Here is a 21916-nt window from a genome sequence, read left to right as displayed (position 1 = left end):
CGCTTCACTTCAGGCGACGATTGCCGCTTCCTTGGCTGGTTTCAAATCTGCGCTTATGGAGGAGATCACCCATCTCCAGTTCACTCAACAGGGTAGCGTTGCTATCCCACTTCCTAATGGCTCCGTCCGATTTGGATCAGTCTCTTCCCCGGTGCTCTAATCATTAATTCCTCCTCAGTCGGAGGCCACATCTTCAACCCTAGCTCGATCGGAGGGCCTTCCGTTCCCGCTTGATAATATCGCTCAAATCCCTAATTTTTCACTTGGTACTGTTGATGTGTTGCACGGGTTTATTGGTGATTCTGTGACTAGCACTGTGGGAATACTTCCTGATACACCAGTTAGCTAGCCCTTGGCTCAATCTATTTCCACTCTCGGCGTGCTAGTTTCTAGCTCTAAGTCTGTCTCTGTGGGGAGTACTACGTCTGTTAGTGGGAATATGAGTTTGGGGCCTCACGTGCAGATGGGTGGTGGGGGTAACCCCCAGTCACAGCAGTTCCAGCACTCATTCACAGGCTCACAACCCTTAGGAGCTTCCTTAGGACCCTTGCACAATAATAGCATTAGTATGCACCAAACTATGCCACCCCCAGTCTCTGGATTCAATCCACCTATGTGGGAACCTGATCCATTCACCATGACCTATTCTGGCCCTTATAATGTCACCATGCATTAGTTTCCTCCTACCACAATCACACCTACTTTACCATTTGCGGTTCCATACTTCACTCAAAGTAAAGGCTCAGCTCCATATCACATGATCACTCCTACTTATGCTACTACGACTACAACCCACAGTTTCTCCCATAGCAATCAATTCCTAATCACTTCACCACCCTCATCCATTCCACAGATGAGTGCTCCAAATTGTTATGCTCATCCGGGTTCGTTCATGCTCTAACACCATAACTACATGGCTTACATTGATCCTACTTTACCCACCAAGAAACAAATGAGGATGGAATTCAGTGTTTTTGGGGGAGGTGATCCTGTTGAGTGGCTCAACAAGGCCGAGCAGTATTTTGAATTCTACCAGATTCCGGAAGAGAGGAAATTATCAATTGCAACTATGTATTTAACTGATAAAGCCTCAGACCATTGGTATATGTTTCGGCATGAATTTCCTCATGCATGGCAAGGACTAGCTGACCTACTCATGCGAGAATTCAGTAGCTATAACCGGTCGGAATACCAGGCTGCCTTGGCCAGAATGTCTCAGACCAAAAGCGTGGAACACTACAAGGAGTAGTTCACCAAGCTCTCACGGAGAGCTCCTGGATTCCCGCCTGAGGTCTTAGTTGCATGTTTCATTAGAGGATTGAAGGAGGACATTAGGGTAGATGTCACTACTACAGAAAATGAATCACACGACACCTTTCATACGACGTAACACTGTTTTCTGTGGTGTGAATAATTTCTCATTATTGAGACGACGGTTGTAAAATTTCCGTCTTATAATATGAATTCAACCAACGGGTGTTTTTCATGCTGGAATTATGTATTGCTTTAGAAGACGTTTATAAATGGAAGCGTGGTGTGAGATTAAATTGTTATAGAGGCGGCAAGTTTCGCACCAATTGACACCATTTAAATTTCCTCAGCATGTAGTGTTTATATGACGGTTTCTTTAAAACTGTGGTGTGAATTCCCACCACTCACCCCCCCCCCCCCCCCCCCCAACCCAATTTATTTCTCTCTCACCACTTCACCAGGCAGCATGAGGAAGCAAAATTGAAAATTTTCAAGTGATATTCAGACAACAGACATGAGAAACCATTGTCTGAGCCTTTGAGGGCTTGTCCATGAATTAAACGAGGGCTTCCTAATGCTATTCAAAACCACGCCTATACTTCATTTTGGGAACGAAAGTATTGACAAAACCCAACCTTATCTCCTTGAGAAACCCCTTCTTCGACAGACCTCGAGTCCTCGACCCTCTCCCTCTCTCTTCTTCGACACAACTCTCCCTCCCTCTTCTTGAGAAGCCCCAACCTTATCTGCTCCACAAACCCCGACTTATCTTTTCTCTGACAAGCTCCAACAAAAGCTCTCCCTCTTCGACAAACCCCGACCAAAACCATCTCTGCCTCTAGCTAGGTACGTTATTCGATTTGGGAAATAAGGAAGGGAAGAAAACTTAATGGGTAGCCTCTGGGAAGTCTCAGAGCACCAAAGAGAGAGAAAGAGAGCGATTTTTCATTTCTAGGGTTTACTCTGCGCGATCAATCCGAGTTCCAAAGATGCAGAAGCTAGGGTTTCCGAGCATGAAGAGCTTGGATTAGTTCAAGTCCCTTTCCAAATCGGTCTCAGGAGGACCTCCGAAGACCTTCGCCTACACTTCACATCCGCCGGAGTCGACCTTGTTGGGAAGCATGGCGAATTTGAAGCTCACCGCAGGTTCTGATTGATTAGAATTTCTCATTTTCTAGTTGATTTCATTGGTGATTTTGAATTTCTGTGATAATTTCTTGTTCGTTCTCTTCGTTTGCAGAGAAATTGGTGAAGGAGAAAGCTTCTGTGAAAACAGATTTGGAAATGGCGGTACTCTCTCTCTCTCTTTCTTTCTATCTTCTATACGATGAGCCTGTGATTGTGCGAGTGTGAATTGTTAGGGTTTGGTTCAATTTCATGTCAATGTAGATGTTTGTTGTCTCTTACTTGCAGTTAAAAGGCATATGAACGAGTAATTTACTGATAAATGCAGAACACTAAGCTGAAAAAATTGGTTTAATTAATGATTTCTATTACAGTTACTTTAAGAGAATCTCTACATAGATTCACTGGTTCAAGTTCCACTGGTTAGTCTTGTTACTGATCTCTGAGCACCCTTTTGCATTTTGGGTTTTTCTTATGCTTTTGCTTGTGTTTTCTATGAATTCATGACGTTTTGGAGATACCCAGTTGAGAATTTAGTGGAATGGTGTAAGATTTTCGAGAAATTTGGTTGATTTTGCTGTGTGTTTGATGTTTAGTGTTATGCATTGTGCTTTTCTTTCTTCTTTGGATGAAATTTTTAGGGTACTTGGATTGTGTTTGCTTAAATGTGCGATTCTTATGGGAAAACTTTGGGATAAGCTTATAGCTTGGGGGTTGGGAAAATGTTTAAGTTTGACTCGATTCTTTAGTAGTGTAATTCATGGGGTTATTGTGATCTCAGGATCAAATCCTAGTTTTTTAGTAGGAAAGAGAAGTTTTTGGTGAAGTAGGGACTACACTTGAGCCGTTCTTTTTTGGCTTGATTTCGTGTGCGTATGTTGGGAATTTTAGCATATGGCATCCATATTAGCTGCTTTGCATCCATGTTCTACCTAAATTGGTTTAATAAGAATGTATATTCCTCCTAATGTGGTTGTTCTCTAAGATAAAGATCCTATACGAGGATTTTGTTTGTTTTCTCATCATAAAATTTTGTTACTAAGCAATTAGTATTCCTTGGTACTCTGGTCAAAACCCTGAAAGTTATTCATGTGCTTTCTGTCCTGTTTTGTGTATTGTTCTTGATGCCTCATAAAAATTAGATTGAATAACTATGGGTTGCCTTAGCCCTATCGACCCTCTTTGGTGTGGTAAAAGTTGATTCAAATGCTACTGGCATATTTTTGTATTAATAGAAGTTAGATTAGAGCTAAAAATTGGCTCTCAAAGTCTTTGGATGAAATATAAGAATATCATTGGTTTCCCTTCCCTGTTAGGACTACGGAAATCAATCAAAGCAGAGAGATATACCCTATAGATAGTTGCATTCATAATACTAACTTTAATATCAATATTAGTATCTTTCTTCTTTATCATCCAAACAGGCATTTATTCTTGCCATGTCTGCTTCGTAATTGTGTTCCACATAAACTGATAGTAAAGCAAACCATCAGTTTGTAGTCTTGAACAATTCAAAATGTTAGGAATTACATGTTAATGTTGCCTTTTGGTTTGGTTAATGAGTGAGGAATTTATCCTAAGGAATGCTCTGATTCTGCGCAAAATAAGTGTTTGTATCTATTGTTAGGAGAGAATTTTAAGCAAAAAGGAGGAAAGGCATATGTTAGATAGGTGCTTTGTGTAGTTTTTTTAAGTCATGGAGTTGCAATGAATTCATTTAGGAGTTGGTTCTGGTTTTGTTTCTATTTGGATATGCTACTGAATGACAAAGTCGAAAGTCTGGAGGACGTTATTTTAGCTCTCGGTGATGACATTATAGTTTCTAGTGCTGCATTGACACTCAACTGTAGCTATCGTGTTAAATCCCCACTTAATTTCATGTCTTGCATTGACATTGTAGTCTCAAGTGGTATGGTTGCATGCGTTCTAGACTTTTGTGGTCATTTAAAAAGCTTGCTCACACTGACCAATTCCTAGATTATGTTGCAAGAATGTAATGATTCTTCTCTGGCTGGTGTATAAATCTAGGTATCAATATATTTTTACATTTTCAAGGTCTAATTGGAATTAGTTTTCAATTCATGCATTCTGTTTCGTCATATTAGGCACTTGAGACTAAAAGATGTTTACTTTTAATGAGAATTGATTTTCTTTTTATAACTTACAGTGCTAAACTCTTATCCATGTTCTTAATATAGTCATTTCTTTTTTTAGGTGAAGTGGGGATGTGATTTGCAGAGTGAGCATGAGCGTTATTTAACTGAAGAGGCATTTAGTGGATGCCCAGTAATTGTCAGGGACTATCCAAAGGCATGAACTCTCCTCTCTCTTTTCCCATTTTATGGAATTACAGTAGAAGGGGAAAACTAATTTTGACATTTAATTCCAGTTCTGAAACTAGTGTCCTGAAGCGTTTCATACACCTTACCATTGCCAGGAGATAAAAGCATTCTATATGCGGCAAAATGATGATGGGAAGACTGTGGTAGCTATGGATATGTTGGTTCCCCGGGTGATAAGGAGAAATCATTTCATGTGTCCTCTGAATAGTTTCTTGTAGAAATTTACTACTGCCTAAAGTTATTCTAGAGGATAAACTACTGTTGTTGGATGTGTCTCAAACACTTTCCAGTTCCACATTACTTTTATTTATTTTTATGTTTTCATTTGTTTTTTGTTTTTTGTTTTTGTTTTTGTTTTTTTGTTTTTTTTTTTAAATTATGATGTTATACTGCATTTTACAAAGCATGAAAATGCATGTTTTGGGTCAATCAATTTGCAAAATAGTAGGGATACAGAGGAAGAGCATTCTAAAACCCCGAGGTTCTTTGTGGTTTAGCAATCTAATCTGTTGACAGTAAAGTCCAGGTTCAGTATATCATGCCACTTTCAAGCTAATTTCATGTCATTTGTGGCATTATGGTTCCCATGTTAGGTCTAGATGGTCTATATTTTCCCATGGTTATACTTGACATCGTATTATATATATGTCTATATGTAATGGGAAAGGTCGTGAATGAGCTTTAGACGAGTCTCATGTTTATTGATACTGTTATATAATATGTTGTGGTTGTGCTTTTGTCAGGTTAGAGAGCTTATCGGTGGAAGCCAGAGAGAAGAGAGGCTTGAATATTTTAGAAAACTGGTTGGATGAATTAAAGGCTGAATAAGGAGGCATACTGGCGGTATCTTGATTTGCATCATTATGTTTTATTGTTTGAAGTTCAGAAAAAATAAATATCGATTTGCTAACAACGGAATAAATTTTGAAATAAATTATTTGCAGGAAATAAAGTTTGGATTCTGTCATATGAAGTTTGCTAACAATGGTCACTAATTTATTTGCAGGAAAGTGTACACAAATATAAAGGAAGAGGACATGGCATATTGAAGTAATGCTCGGGGTATTCCTTTCTGAACTGTGAATTTTGTTTCTCATTTGTTCTTGGTATCAAGTTTTCTTGATGTGGTAGACCTTGACAACAATATTATCTTTCATTGTTTTGTTTTTGTTCAAGCAAATAGCATTAACTTATATAAGAATGCAGACACTGTTACATATGAAATCTTCCTTCTTTTTTTTTTTTTTTAGGTTTTACATTTCCCACCATGGCACGTAACATTATCTTTGTTCCCTTTGTATGTGGTAGGAAGAGACGGATAGTGGGCTCGAGATTGCTGTCTATTTTGTACCTTTATGCAGTCTGCAAATCTAGAGGAGTTCGAAGAAGAATTTAAGGGTATTAACCAAGAAGAGCAGATCTGCAGACTTCACAAAATGCTCGCTCCTTATCTTCTTTCAAGTATAAATGTAAAGCTCTATTAAGCATATGTAAATGTGCACTGTTTCAGAGTATGTAAATGTTCAACGTTTCTTAAGACTGAATGTGAAATTTAGCAAGCAAACAAACCCGCAGCATTGCGCGGGCTATCTCGCTAGTAATAGCTATTTATTATGAGAAAATTACTGTTTGTTTGGTCAATTTTTGGTTTCAGCTTAATTTGAATCTTACCATTACTGAATCAAACAACAGTAGGAAAAATGAAAAATATGTCGTTGGATGAGGATTATAGGGTGAAATCAAACAAAATTTCTACAATTCACACGACAGTTCTTATTGATATCATTGTTGGATACACACAGACAATAAGTATTGGCAAAAACCATTGTCTCAAATATCACAGTACAACAGTTAGAGTTATATCTGTCGTGTGAAAGCACATATGCACTGAATTTTTAAGTCGTCACACCACATTTATGCTGGAAGAACTGTCGTGTGAATACAATTTGCACAACGTCTTAAAAATAAAACCGTGGTATGAATAAAAGTCACACCACGGAAAATTTTTGTCGACAGATCTGCTGATCCATCAGACGACGGAGTTAGCTGAAAACCGTCGACCCAATGATCGGTATACGACGGTTTTCAACCGTCGTTTGACGACGTTTCATCAGACGACGCCTCAATAGACCACGGAAATGCAAAATGTGAGATGACAGTTTTAAACCGTCATGTGAAGCCTTTTGTGTAGTAGTGTGTGCATGCACAGAAGCCTAGAACACTCTATAAGGCTTGTGAATTAGCCAGAGTCTATGAAACAAGGAATGAAGGTCATAGGAGCTATGCTAGAAGCTCTCATCAAGCCCAGTCTAGACTCCTCACAAGCACTAGCTCTAGCGTGAATCCTACCCCTACTCAGAGGTTCATGACTTCAAGGCCACCTCATGGGCAGAAATGATCAACCCTCAAGTGGAAATGTGCACTCGGGTAACATGAGATCATCACAAGTAGAATATCAAGAAAAAAGAGCAAAAAATTAATTTTTTTGTTTTTGTTTTTGTTTTTTGTTGACAAGACCTATAAACCAGGTCACAATTGTAGGAAGGGACAACTGATGATTATGGAAGTGTCTCTGGATGAAGGTGAGCTTTTAAGTCCAGCAAAGTTGATGGAAGAGAAAGTTCCACCCATCACTGACCTCGAGGAACCACTCATTCGATTGCAAGTTATGAGTGATAGTAATTCCAGCCCGGCTACTATGCAGCTAAAGGGAAAATTCAACAAGAAAATGGTACATGTGCTTATTGATTCGGGAGCCTCACAATTTCATTTATCCACATCTTTTCCGAGGTACCAAGGTACAAGTACATAATTTTTCTCCTTTAAACATTGTATTGGCTAGTGGTGCAAAAATGAAGACTAGTGGGGAAGCCAACATTGAGCTTCAACTCCAGCAATTTACTTTTACAAATGATTTTTATATTCTGCCAGTAACTGGATGTGAAATAGTTTTGGGAGCTTGTTGGCTAAAACAACTTGGTGATATTTTGTGAAATTTTGATACAATGAGGATGAGGTTCAATGTACAGGGAACTGAGTACCAATTGCAGGGAGACACTAGTGCCAAAGCCACCACTATTAGTTGTAAAGCCATGACTAGACTGCTAAAAAAATAAAAGGAGGCCTTGTTAGTCCAAGTGCACAGATCCAAGCCTTAATCACTAAGTATGATGACCTCTTCGCCACTCCAACCACATTGCCACCGCAAAGGAAATAGGACCATCAGATTGAACTCCTCCCTAACACACCCCCAGTGAGTGTGAGACCATACCAGTACCCTCATTTTCAAAAGGCCGAGATAGAGAAAATTGTGCAAGAGCTGCTAGCTAATGGTGTGATTAGACCGAGTGTCATCCCCTTTTCTTCTCCTGTGTTGTTGGTTAAAAAAAAGGATGGTACATGGAGGATGTGTGTGGATTACAGATCTTTGAATGCAGTTACTGTTAAGGATAAGTACCCCATTCCTGTGGTAGATGAATTGCTCGATGAGGTGCATGGTTCTATAATTTTTACAAAGCTTGATTTACGATCTGGATATCATCAAATTAGGATGGAGGCTGCGGACATTAGTAAGACTGCTTTTAGAACACACAATGGCCACTTTGAATTTTTGGTGATGCCTTTTGGCTTGACAAATGCTCCATCCACCTTCCAATCGGTAATGAATGATGTACTAAGGGAGTATTTGAGGAAATTTGCTCTAGTCTTCTTTGATGACATTCTAATTTACAGCCCATCTCTTGAAGCTCATGTAGAGCATTTGGAAAAGATTTTTCTCAAGCTGCAACAACATTCTTTGAAGATCAAGAAGAGCAAGTGCAGCTTTGGATTGCCATCAGTTGAGTATTTAGGGCATGTGATTAGTGAAGAGGGTGTCTCTGTGGATCCTGCCAAAATTGCTTGCATTAGAGATTGGGTCAAGCCAACTACCATCAAAGGATTGAGAGGCTTCTTAGGGTTAGCCGGGTATTACAGAAAGTTTGTAAGGAACTTTGGGTTGATTGCAAAACTATTGATAGACATGTTAAAAATTGGAGGCTTTCGGTGGACTGCTGAATCGGAAAGCGCGTTTGAATCTCTTAAGGTAGCCCTCATGAACACTCCTGTGTTGGCTCTACCAGATTTCTCAAAAGAGTTTGTTGTTGAATGTGACACTTCAGGAGTGGGCATAGGAGCTGTGTTATCACAGAATGGTCACCCTATTGCCTACCTTAGTAAAGCATTGGGTCCTAAGCATGTGGCATTGTCGGTGTATGACAAAGAGATGTTGGCTGTGGTATTTTCAGTCCAACATTGGCGGCCATATCTTCTAGGAAATCATTTCAGCATCTATACCAATCATCGGACCATTCAGTATTTTATGGATCAGAAAATTTCAACACCTACTCAACAGAAGTGGCTACTTAAATTGGCTGGCTATAACTACTCGATACATTATAAAGCTGGTAAGAATAATTCTGCACCTGATGTCCTTTCTAGAATGGTTGAATTCAAGACCAATGACACTCAGGTGATTACAAAATATGGCAGCCTACACACTAGTACTGGAATCTCTTATCCAGTACATGGTTTTATCCAGGACATTCAGGCAACTTGCTTAGCGGATCCTGAAGCTATGCCATTCTACAACAGGTACAACTTGATCCATCTGCTCATCCTCTATATTCAGTGCTTCATTCTCAACTATTATACAAGAGCAAGGTATTTGTTCCAAAGTAGGATAATTGGAGAAATAAAATTATGGCTGAGTTTTATAATGGTCTAAGTGGGGGCCATGTGGGGAGACACAGAACAATGAAGAGAATCACCAGATCCTTTTCTTGGCCAGGGATGCATCAGGATGTCAAGAGGTTTGTGTCCACTTTCCATATCTGTCAACAAAACCATTATGAGACCATAAACCCTCCAGGTTTGCTGCACCCTAATACCATCCCAATAAGAGCATGGACATGCATTTCTATGGATTTTATTGAAGGACTACCGAGTTCTCATGGGAAAACAGTCATTATGGTAATAGTGGACATGTTTACTAAGTATGGCCATTTTATTCCCTTGGCTCATCCTTATACTGCTTCTATGATTGTTCAGCAATTCGTCAATAATGTCTTCAAGCTTCATGGTATGCCAGACTCAATTATCTCAGACAGGGACCCGGTTTTCTTAAGTAACTTTTGGGAAGCCTTCTTTAAAGCTCAAGGTACTACCCTTAACATGAGCTCTACCTATCACCCCCAAACCGATGGGCAAACTGAGAATCTCAATAGGACCTTGGAGCAATATTTAGGTTGTGTGGTCGTGAAAAACCTCATACGTGGGTAGAAGCACTGTTGTGGGCTGAGTGGTGGTACAACTCAGCGCATCATTCTGCCATTGGCATGACACCATTTCAGGCTCTCTATGGCTATCAACCCCCATCTATAGCTTCCTATACTCCAGGCTCTACCGCTGTGGATGCAGTTGACCAGCAGCTCCAATCAAGAGATGAGTTATTAGCTATCCTCAAACGTAACTTACATATTGCTCGGGCTCGGATGAAGCAGTTCTATGACAAAAAACACACGGAAAGAACATTTGAAGAGGGGACTGGGTATACTTGAAGTTACAGCCATATAGGCAGCATTCAGTGGAAAAAAGGGTTGCACACAAGTTGGCACCCAGATACTATGGTCCCTTTCAGATTGAGAAATGAATTGGCACAGTAGCCTACAAGCTCAAGTTCCCACCCACTGCTAGAGTGCATCCGGTCTTCCATGTATCCCTGTTGAAGAAGAAGTTGAGTGATGCTTCGGTGATCGGTAAATCTTCCTCCTAATGTCGACCCGCATAATCCGAGATGGTACCCTGCAAAGGTATTGGATAGACGTATGTTCAAGAAAAATAATGCAGCTGTAATTAAGTGGCTTGTGCAGTGGCTGGGGTCAACAGAAGAAGAAGCTACCTAGGAAGAAGCTGCAGACTTACTGGAGCGTTTCCCTGATTTTCAAGCTTGACTACAAGCTTTGTTTGGGAAGGATGGAATGTTATGAAACTGACCCATTTTCATATTACCACTAGAAGTCTTCAGTTGCATGAGCTACGCACATGGTTCTTTAATTATCTGTTTAGTTTGTTATTAATTAGTTGTTAGGGTTAATTACCAGTTATTTGGGTTAATTACTTATCTCATCCTTATCTCGTCCTCATGGTTGACACGTGTCGCTATTTGTGTGATCAGTATGAGCTATATAATTCTAGTTGTAACCTTTCTGAAACCCATCTATGAAAAATCCCTTCTGTTTAATTCTCTTTACCTTTCATTTCCTTTCTGATAGCTCTGCCAGGGTTTCGACCCTAACATTAGATGGGGGAGATGAATCGATCGAGCTGATAGCCAGCTCTTGCTACACTAGGTTAGGAGAGAGCGATTGAAAGAGGCTTACCAATGAACAACAGTGAATGAAATCTTTGGACCCATTCCTTCTTCAAATCGAAGAACAGTATCAACAGATTCAACTATCCTTCTCACTTAGCTAACAGATCTTTTCTGTCCAAAATCCAGCTCCGGAAGTGCCTGTAGCTTCTGTCTCTTCTAGGGGAGAAGACCTTCTATTAGCTAACAGGAAAGAATTGTTGAGTTTGTGTGGAGAAAAAACAAGCTAGCTAGGTCGAGAGAGGCACCATGGAAAGGAAGGTAATAGTTTTCAAAAATTTTAACCAAGTGTGGGAAAAACACGAGGTCTTAGCGGGCAAAAGGGGTGAATAGGTTTGATTGTGCCAAAAAATAATTTTTGGTTAGACTAGGTCATACTATTCCTACGTTTACTCAGATAACATATAAATGTTGTCTTAATTTTCTATCTTTAATGAGAATTTATCAGTTTTCTCAAACCACAGTTATCTGTCGTCATACTTTTTCAACTTACCAAAAAGATTAAAAAACTGATATAGTGAGGATTCTCATGCTATTCAGACAACAACATTAATTTATATGTTGTCTGAAGAAGTTTAAAAAATTCAGACGACAGAAAACAAGAATTTTGTCGTCTGAATTGTATTTTTTTTTTGAATAGAAATTGATATCAATAGAATCAAGAGCCAAAATAAGGCCAGAGTCTACAAACCCTCAAATAAGAAACCCGGCAAGTAACAACCGGTACAACCTATCTAAGAAATTGCAAACAATTAAGTTCTAAATAGCGCTCACTTTACGCAAGCCTACACAAGAAAGGATTACCTCGTCTTCTAAGGAAAGGAAATCATTCAACTAGTCCCTACATGCCAATCACGCAATTGTGGTATAAGCAAATAACTAGAAACGTATTAGAAAACTTATAGAAGCTCTCCCAACTCACACAGGCTTGAAACCCTAGTCCATGAAGATCTATGCCACAACTAACTCCTTTCCTTTTGGATTAAAGTTTGTAGTAGCATCTGCACCATTCAAGTTGGTTAATAGACTTTTCTTAGCAGATTTCCGCTTCCCAGTACCATCTACCCTCAAGTCCTTCAGCCCTGCCTTCAGCCCAGTTCGTGCCCTAGGCCCAGTCATCATGGGCCAAAAAAGCAGCCTAGTCAACCAACCAGTCAACCCTAATTCACCAAGATCTCCCGGAGATTTTTCTGGACCTTCTTCAAGCCCGTGACCCGCCACCGCACTAATCTCTAGCATACTAGTCAAAGCCACCTGCCCGGTCATCGTCGGCCCTCCTGCCGCCTCCACGAAGCGCAGCACAACCCCATAGCCAAACTGCATCGGAGCCATCGTCTCCAGCAGCTCTGACTTGAGCCCAACCTTGGTCAGTGGAGGCCGCCACAACGATGCAGATCCCAGTCACCCCGAAACCTGACGGCATCGATAGCAATGCCTCAGCTCCGACCCAATCCAGCAACCCATGTTCACAAAACCACCCTCAGGCGAGCAGTTACTCAACCGGAGCCTTTGAAAAACCAGGTCGAGATCCCGACGCCGTTGCAAAAGAGACCATGGCCTCTCTCAGTCCACACCGCCCTTCACTCGCCTTTGTCTGGTGTGGAAACCACAACACTCCATGCCGCTATCATGAAACCTAGGTTTCGCTATGCCGGGTCGCTCCGCAAAAATCGGAGGCCCGCTCATCGATTCTTAGCTGAAGAGAATCATAATCTATGTATATGAATTTGAAATTTGTTGGGTTCCCGCAAATCATGAAAATATGTCGTCTGAATTGTATTGTCTGAAGGCATTATTGGCTTAGTGATGTTTGTTTAGTTTGACTTTCAAGATTTTTATTAACGCAATTTGTAAGGTGAGTCTTCTAGGACTAAAATTAACCAGATATATAGTCATCATTGATGTTGCAACATCTATATCATATTTTCAACTTATTCCACTATGCAGTACCAAAAAATAAATTTTCACTTCATCATTTCTTATGTGATGTCATTAAAATTTGCCTCTTGATATGTCTAGCTGCACATATGTCAATCTACTTGCTAGAACAATGTAATTTCTGCATTAAGCGATTACTTTTTTTTTTTCAATATCCTCAAAGCTAATTTGACATATACAGTATCCTCAGGTGTCTCTGAAATTTGTTTACTTAGCTGTTGGGGCAGCTACTACAACATTTTCATTCGTTTACTTTAGCGTTCCCTGCTCCCTACAATACTCTATGTTGTGATAGAATGCTTTGATTGAATGTTATGGTAAATTGCAATAATATAAACTTAAACAATTTTAGAGAGACGGAACAGTGTCTCTTATTTTATCATTTTAATCAAGAATCAAGTCCTTATCAGCAACAACGAATCCCGCGGCAAAGCATAGGTACCGTTGCTAATATATTTACTATATACTAAAGGAGAGATGCTGTTCATGTAACAGTACTTTGGCTCGAAGTGGAGTGACGCCTTTGCCCTTGCTCTTTACCCTCAATTGCAGGTTGCCATTCTTCTAGGGAATAGGGCTCTCATCGGCTTTGGTGTTTCAGTAGAGACAGAGACTGAGAGCGAAGAGTGGAGAGCAGGCCTTCAATTTGAAGCGTGATTGCAGTGAGAGTGGGGATGACAGGGTAGAGGAGAGATACTGTTCATCTAACAGTGATTTGGCTCCAGGTGGAGTGACGCCTTTGCCCTCGCTTTTCTCCTACAATTTCACCTTCGTATTGGTGTCTGAAATGATGTCAGCCGGGCATATGCGTCTTTAGGCAGTAGAAGACGCCCCATTCTTCCGTGATCTTCTCATTCGATTGCTGCCAGAACAATCCAGAGATCAATTATCAAGAACGATTGAGAGAGAGAGAGAGAGAGAGAGAAATAGGGTTTGTTTCTTTGCTTTGCACGAAGAGATAGAGAGATCCAAGGGAAATTCTCACCTCATCATCTCAGCACGAGGTCGATTACTCTTTATCACGAGAGTGATTGTAAAGGTACACAAAGAAACAATTGGGAGAGGGATTTGGGTTTTGATTACAGTCCCAAATTCCCAATTGTTGTTTTTTTTCCTTCCTTTTGGATTTTGTTGTTTCAATTTTGAATTGTTCTCTTATTCTGTTGTGGGGCATATGTATTCGATTTGAATTTGCAGGTTTTTATTTGGTGGTTTGTAACAAATCTCTTCTTAGCTTTCATCACCAACCATAAAAACTTGGGTTCGTCATCAGCAAGACTGCTTCGCCTGAAGATTAGAAGAAAGCCACCATTAAGGACCATCAGGATAAGGGCGGAGCTCCACGAAGAGAATTGGCGTTTGATCATCTCGGCACGAGGTAATTCAGCTTCCTCGAAGAGATACAAAGCTCAAGCTTTCTGGACATGACGACTTTCTTCATTTTAAGAGGTATGTAATTGATTTAAAAAAAAAAAAAAAAAATCTTCAAAATCAGTGTAAATTTTCTCATGTGATTGATTTAGGATTTGGGCTCGGAGGTCTTGATTAAACAGAATATTAATTTTGCTTTCAATTTCCACGTTTTTCTCTGACAAGAATTAAGGTTGGGTACCTGCATATGAGGATTCTTGGCAACATCAGCTCCTCAAATTTGTTAGATCATGCCAAGCGATTTGTATAATCTCAAGTCCAGGTACTCTATGATAAATTTATACTACATAATAATCTTGCATGATCTTCATAACTCTCACTAATTTATTTGAGTGGATTTTTTTCTTGATAGCTATTTTTTTCTAATAAATTTGTGCAGGACATAAGTAGCAGAACCTGTACAAGGTTTAGGATGGTAGCGTTGGCAGACATTCATTGATTGTAGGGTTTGATATATACAGAAAGTTTATGTTGCATTTCATGATGAATGCTGGGGAGTTCCAGTATGTGATGACAAGTAAGTCCTTCATTTATAACTTTTTATTAACCGAACTTATTTAGCCACTAATCATGATTGGAGTGTTGGTTATGATCGATAATTATTTACCAAGTGCGTGATAGTTAATCATTGTAATTACAGTCAATTGTTTGAGCTGCGTGCTCTGTCTGGGATGTTGATGGACCACAATTGGACTGAAATTGGGAAAAGAAGGGAGCTGCTCAGGTAAATATGTAACCTCAAATTTTTCCAACTATTTAGATAATATGACTAATGAGTAGTACATGCATGATTGAATATATAATCTTATTATGGCAAAGGAAAGAATATATAATCTTATGGTGCGTGATTTAATCGTTTCTTACTTACATAGGGAAGCCTTTTCGGCATTTGATCCAAACACAGTTGCCAAATGGGGGAGGAAGAGATTGAAGAGATAAACTGCTGTTATAGGAGTTAGTGGAAAAGTTGTGGACAGTGGTCTGAATGATCATATCTTCATATACTGTTCCAATCATGGTGGTCTGGAGTACTGGGTGAGTAGCTTTTCAGTAGCAACTTACACAAAATGATTTGTCCTGCTTTGGTTATTGTGTAGGGGTCAAATTGGTTGATTGTTTATGCCTATTTGAGTTGAGCTAATAGTAGCAACTTACACAAAATGATTTGCTGCATTCCTGGTGAATGAAAGTAGTTTGGGTTTAAGTTTCGATTTGAATAGAAATGAGAGTGATGATGGTTTTGCTATCAAAATTGATTAAATCAGAAAAGGGTAGTTCCCAGTAGTAGAGGTTGTTGAACTCTTTTTCTCAATGACTGATCTGGTTTTGTTTATATCCGCTTTCTGGAATTGTTATTACTGTGGTACAGCACAAAAGAAATTCAAATTTAAGCTTAATCAGATGCTGTATTGATATGATGCTTTTGCCCTCATTTGAGATTTTTTTGCGGTTCTGCCACTGAGCTATACTAGGGGCTTCCATCAGTTTCTTCTTTCGTTTACGGCCTTCTGTTGGTTTCTCTCTTCCTCCCTTCTGCCCTGGTTTATTAAGCTATCGCCATCACTCAGTATGACATCGAAGAAGTACAGCAACACTTGCAACCACAGATGTAACAACCCAACAATCTCGATGTTCCTTGATTTCATCAGTGAATCACGAACCTTAGGATTCCCATTTGACTTTGATCTGTGTGTGTTCTATGTAGTTTCGCAGCAGAAGATAGTTTCTCTGTACGAGAGGTTCTGTCAGCTCAATCGCAGTGGCGGAGGTTTCATCTTCGCCGACGAGTTTTTTGTCCGTACCGGAATTCACAGTCAATCCTCTCTCAGGTAAGCCTATCCCCAAATGAAAGTTAAAGCTTTCATGATCTGAGGGTAGTAAAATTTCGAAGATTGAGGCTTTTATTGAATGGTTGTTTTTGCTTCTCCAATTCGTTGTTATTGGATAGGTTGAATTCTCATACAATTTTGGGTTTCAGTTTTGCATTTCTCAGTTTTGGCTGGTTGGACGTAGATACTGGGGGAGATATGGAGCAAGACCACACTTGCTCTTAGGAGATGCTTCTGTATCAACACCCAATTTCCTTTTCTCATCAGAGAGATTTGATCAAACAACAAAGCTACTTAGTTTTGGGGTGAATTCAGGTCTTCCTTTTTCTCATTAGCTTCTCTAATTTCATATCAGAGGGTTGAATTCATTTTTAGGTTTTCTATTCTGTGTTTATTAATACTTTATTTTATGATTGCTTCTTGGTAGTGAGACTAGCTAAGGTGATTGCAGGAAATAGGCTAATACGTCAAGAATAAGCTAATGGGTTCCATCATTCTTTTTGTGCAGAAAGATATTCAAGGGAGGATTGAGAAAGAACAAGCGGTTCTTTGCTTTGCTCAGCTCACTGGCATTGGTAAGTACTCATTGAATTGAGTCACGATCCTCCTTAATATTTTCATTTCAATCCTTTCATTTTAAACACAAGTCTTTCAATTGCGCAGGTTACAATTATGAGTTCAATTGCGTCTGAATTTGGTTTGAATGTTGGAGCTTTTGGGATTAATTTGGGTTTGTTTCTGTTGACAACTACAGATGCAGAGAGGGAAACTCTATGTTAGATATTATGTGGCGATGAAGGGGTTCTCTGCTTTGCTTATCAGCATTGGTAAGCACTTATTGGGTATCTGATTGGTTATTTTGCAATGTGGTATGAAAGTGAAATTTTTCTGTATAATTCCATTCTTCTTGCTTTCTTATCGGTTTTTGTGGGTGAGTGAGTGTAATAGATTTGGTTACTTAATTGGATGAATAGACATTTCTATAAGTTCAAAACTGTGGCTATGGTTAGAATATGTAATATATATATTGAGTGATGAAACAATCTTTATTCTCTGAAGCAACATTTCTCCCATGTTGTGAGAGTCATGGATAAATGTTGCTTCAGAGAATAAAGATGGTTTTTCCTTTTCACAGAGATGAAGGAGCCGGTGATAGTTTTTCTTGGAGAAATTGAGCTTATTTGAACAAATAGGAATATCCGATTGAGCTGGCACCCATTTGATCAAATTGGGGGATTTGATTGAGCAATCAGAGATCTTTGAAGGATTGAGCTCTGGGTAAGCTTCTTATGGTTTATTGGTTTTAAATTTTGATACATGCAGTTTTGGGTGGCTTTAATGAATTTGGGATCTTCAATTTTGTTTAGATTGTGAAACTCTATAATCCAAGAATACTATCAGCTTGCATAATATGATAACAATATATCTAATGGCCTTATTAAGTGATAGCCATCATCGTGTCCAGCCAAGTAGAGTTCTAACATAACCTAAGGTCCAAACTTCGTCTGTGATAACACAAATGTTTCAATTGAAATCATTCAGATCATTAAAACACAAAGATGTAGACTTTCTTAATTTTCATTGTAAACTGTACCCTCCATTTATGTATTTGACTATTTTTGTGTTTCACTGTTAAATTTGAACGAAGAATAGCATAACTTACACATTTCTTTCAATTTCACTTTAGACCTAACCGGAAACATTGGAGTTGACTTTAGTCCAGTTTCACAATGTTAGTAACTGAAAGAAGCATTAGCTTTCCTGCTAGCCAAATCTTAATTGGAATGGAACGTCTTGGCCGGTACTTGATGTTGCTTTGAAATTGTTGTTTAGTCTGGTTGGAATTGAATTAGTGTTCTATTCATATCTAGAAATGGTTTAGTCATAAACAAGTATATAAAGGCAGCAATATCTCACAGAAATCAATTTGACACGGTTTGTATATATTTGCATTCTGTTTGTAAGATAACTTGCCATCAATCATAATTATATGTGATAATTGAGATTTGTCTTAGTGTCGGATGTTATGTGTCTATTGTTTATATACATGCTTCATTTTATGCAGTGTGATTGTGGAATCCCTGAAGGTGGTTAGCTTGCAAGGATTTGCCTCAATTTTGGAGCGTAACCTCTGCAGAATTGTGAGTCAAATTTTGACTATTTACTGATTATAGTTGAATTTTGGTTGAGACTAGATGTGGTTAGATGAATCTCTTCAATATGTTTATCAATTCAGTGAAGCATCATCTTGCTTTTAATAGTTCTGTTATTCAAATACTCATGTCATTCATTCATCAAAATTTTTTTATCATTATTTTTAAATTTTTTTTCTCTAAATAGAGATTTAGAGACAAACCTTCAAGGGCTGAAGCAAGATCGCAAACCTGTTGTGTTTCATTTTCTCTATTTAGACCTTTGGGGTGTATTAGAACACAGAAGGTCCTAAAATTCTTGAGTTTAGTTATGGTCTATATTCAGTATGCAGATTGGTTTAGATGGATTTAGTTGTTTTGTACCACAGAGGTAGTAAGTGTGTGTTTGGGAATGTCTCTGAAATGAAAGTGCTTTTGGGTTTAATGTCAAATGAATTTGGAATATGTTATCTGCATTGTTTTGCTCGCTTTGAACATTATCATGATAGAGTGGTTTAATGTCAAATGAATTTGGAGCAAGTTGTTCACAGTGACAAATTCCGCAGCGAAGCGCGGATAACATTTCTAGTAAAGAAGAAAGAGAATGGTACTGTTGAATGAACAGTGCATAAGTGCATTTCTATTTTAACCCCTGCTGCCTGTGCGTTAATGTACTCAATTATCCCTGCCGCCTCTTTCATTGTTTTGAACGGTCGAACAAAGTGAGGAGACGGAGCTGAACGAGAAAGGAAGACAGCGCGCGCAAAGTTGGTCTGAGATCTGAACGGTAAGTCTTTCTTCTCTTTCTTCCTTCTTCCCGTTCTAGCTTGGCTTCGTGATTGCTGTAATTTTCAATTTCATAAACCCCTTTCTTAATCAAAATTAAATCTTGGGTGTTTTACTTAGACCTGTTTGGCAAAATTGAATTTGTTCTGCAGAATTGTAAAGGATTGGTCTTAAGGGAAACAAAGTTGGTTTTCCTTCTAACTAAGGGTGGGCAACAAATTGGAGTATCAGAACCTGAAATTGAACACAAAGCCCTATCAGAACAGACACATTGGGTTTATAGGTAGCATTGAATTTTTCTGTACGTTGACTTACGTTTGCAGTGAATTTATAGTGCACTGAATTCAGTGTATTTCTCCATTTTTTCTGCATGTTGACTTACATGTAGGAGCATCTACATTGCCTTATTATAGTACTAACTCTTACTGAATAAATGAAAATGCAGTATGCAGGTTCAATGTGGGATGAACTCAAGAATATTAGGCAAGCCATAGGATTTCTGGTATCTTTTAACTCTTATGTTATACCATTTCTTTCTACTTTCAGTAACAATGGTGAGAGCAATAAATGATGTAGTTGTCCTCAAACTTTACATTTTCTTTTCAGGTCATACATAAAAACCCCAAAAAGACACTTGATGAGATAAGCCATGACCTGTGCACAGTAAGTAATGTGTATGCAAGGAAGAACCGAAGAAGTAAATACTTTCAAATCCAATAACCTCCTCATCAACCAAGCTATTTATGGAAGGAGGTGGAGACTGAGTTGGGGACTAGGCTGATATACTTGAAGATGAGGTGCAGTGACATTGGTTCTGAGTGGGGAAAGGTACTGACATAAACCTTGGAGATGCTTACTTTATATATATATATAAAATATTTTATACTCTTATTTAGCACATTTACATGTTGCCTGTCATCAATTGCAAATCTTTTTTCTGACTTCTTCATATGACTTATGTCCTGATTTTTGCGAAGGCATTAATATAAACCTTAGAGACAGTGGCGGATCCAGGAATCAGACCTTGGGAGGGCTTGGATTCTTAACAATTTTTTTTTTTTGTGCTTGCATTGGAATACACCAATTCAACCAATTTGCAATACATATCCAAGGAGCTTTTAGGGAAGAAGAAGAAGATTAAAACTCTAGAAGGCTGGAATTGAAGACTTTTTTAGTTTTTGAAAGAAGAAGACTAGCGATTAAAACTGTAGAAGAGGAGAGATGTCTGCGTCGACCTCAGACCTAGGCGGCTCCAAATCTACGAACTGCCAAGTCGAAGTCGAAGTCATTCCATCGGGTGGGCTTGAGAAAGCGAAACATCCATTAAAAAAAAAAAAAGGAACCATCTGCATTGTTTTCTTATTTAGCCCAGAAAGTTCGGTAGGGCTTGAGCCCTACCAAAACCTGTCTAGATCCGCCCCTGCTTAGAGATGCTTACTGTAGTAGTTTGTTTAATCCTGCATTGCAGGGACAGTGGCCTATGAATCAGTGCATATATATATATGCTTACCAACTAATATGATTTTGTGTATTGATTGCAGGTCAGTGTTCTTGGAACTTCTAGACTATATTAACTTCCAGGTCGTTTGGTGGTTTACAATTGGGAATTGTGCATGATAGACTTGGTTTTCCTTATTCCTCTATCTGGGTTTTGTTAAGAATTGGAGATACAGAGCTGGTTGCTAATTGACCTTCGATTAGAATCCAGGCAACAAAATAGTGTTTCTTAATATTCTTTGCTGCATAATATGTAATTTGGTCAGTTTTCCTATTTTTTGCTTACTTTCTTGGTTCAGACTTACAAATTTTTTTCACAATTTTGTGTTTTGCATAATATCTAAATACTTGTTACCATCATATCTCTGATGGACGTCCAGCAAGAGGAGTATGATCTCACTGTTAAGAATACGATTTGATCTTTTCTTGATATTGTTAGACACTAGAAATATATACTTCTGACGTACTAAGTTTGAAATTTTTGTTGCTTCAATTTACCTAATGAAATTGTTTATGATGTGATCTTTAGGGAGAAGTGTCAGCAGGATTAGCACTGCTGCAGCAAGTGAAGAGTTGATCACCCCACCTGTTCATATTGATCACACTAAGCATCTAATTAATGGCCAATTTGTTGATTCTGCATCAAGTAATAATCTTTTTTCACTGAAAGAGTTGACATTCTATCCACTTTGAAAAGATGTAATGGAGATGATGTTGGGGATTTGGTCGATCAGGAAAACATATAATTGTTCAGGAATGGACTATATTAACTGAGTTATTTGGCAAAAGTTAGTCTGACACTCAGTTTTCTATAGTTTTCTAAAGAAAGTAACTATGCATCGTAAGGAGTTATTGTGTTGATTTAGAGTTTTGCAGGTAAATTTTTTGTATGCATGCAACAGTTAACATGTGTATCTTATATATATCGATAGTGCGAGTGCAATCAGGAACATCTATCTATTTTCTTGCAATGGAGTATCAGATGAGGGATTAGAGTATAATGGCAGTAGGGAAGCGGTTGTTGGAGGAACTCGACATGTCATTGTGCATTGGTATCTCACAAGAAGCTGTAAAAGTAGTTGGGCGCTCTTGCCCTCTAAATGTTCCTTTTTTATTTGGAGATTTTTCTTTTTTTGTTTGAATCTCTTTTGTTATGAAATTGAGGACTTTATTTGA

General features: G+C 38.7%; 1 protein-coding gene and 1 long non-coding RNA gene across 8 annotated transcripts; both read left to right on the top strand.

Moving 5' to 3' along the window:
• Positions 1-1689: 1689 nt before the first annotated feature.
• On the top strand, positions 1690-6359 carry LOC112181011 (asparagine--tRNA ligase, chloroplastic/mitochondrial). Of its 4 annotated transcripts, none has more exons than XM_040511718.1 (7): positions 1690-2397; positions 2492-2541; positions 4591-4686; positions 4814-4932; positions 5462-5561; positions 5725-5768; positions 6027-6359. In XM_040511718.1, the coding sequence occupies exons 1-5, from the start codon at positions 2373-2375 to the stop codon at positions 5544-5546; spliced, it is 375 nt and encodes a 124-aa protein (XP_040367652.1). In that variant the 5' UTR covers positions 1690-2372; the 3' UTR covers positions 5547-5561; positions 5725-5768; positions 6027-6359. The 4 variants fall into 4 exon arrangements, with proteins under 4 accessions (XP_040367652.1, XP_040367651.1, XP_024175394.1 ...); XM_040511717.1 differs by having other exon boundaries at positions 1691-2397; positions 5725-5780; XM_024319626.2 differs by lacking the exon at positions 4814-4932 and having other exon boundaries at positions 1692-2397.
• Positions 6360-13644: 7285 nt separating this feature from the next.
• On the top strand, positions 13645-21427 carry LOC112181012. Of its 4 annotated transcripts, XR_005803266.1 has the most exons (15): positions 13646-14104; positions 14263-14514; positions 14662-14758; positions 14876-14999; positions 15137-15220; positions 15369-16105; positions 16202-16325; positions 16490-16640; positions 16834-16900; positions 16989-17152; positions 17385-17603; positions 18391-19244; positions 19396-19526; positions 19689-19745; positions 19850-21427. It is a non-coding gene; the product is annotated as an uncharacterized LOC112181012 (long non-coding RNA). The 4 variants fall into 4 exon arrangements; XR_005803268.1 differs by having other exon boundaries at positions 13645-14104; positions 16510-16640; positions 17080-17603; XR_005803267.1 differs by having other exon boundaries at positions 16475-16640; positions 17080-17603.
• The last annotated feature ends 489 nt before the right edge of the window (positions 21428-21916 follow it).

Source organism: Rosa chinensis, chromosome 7 (assembly GCF_002994745.2).
Source record: "Rosa chinensis cultivar Old Blush chromosome 7, RchiOBHm-V2, whole genome shotgun sequence".
In the NCBI taxonomy this organism is placed as follows: domain Eukaryota; kingdom Viridiplantae; phylum Streptophyta; class Magnoliopsida; order Rosales; family Rosaceae; genus Rosa; species Rosa chinensis.
This window is presented reverse-complemented; position numbering and strand designations above follow the sequence as displayed.

Bases quoted from the DNA above. Each gene is read 5' to 3' on its own strand.
- LOC112181011 (XM_040511718.1), top strand. From the start codon at position 2,373: ATGGCGAATTTGAAGCTCACCGCAG. The intron at 2,542-4,590 runs GTACTCTCTCTC...TTCTTTTTTTAG, and splicing joins AAACAGATTTGGAAATGGCG to GTGAAGTGGGGATGTGATTT. The intron at 4,687-4,813 runs GCATGAACTCTC...TACCATTGCCAG, and splicing joins TTGTCAGGGACTATCCAAAG to GAGATAAAAGCATTCTATAT.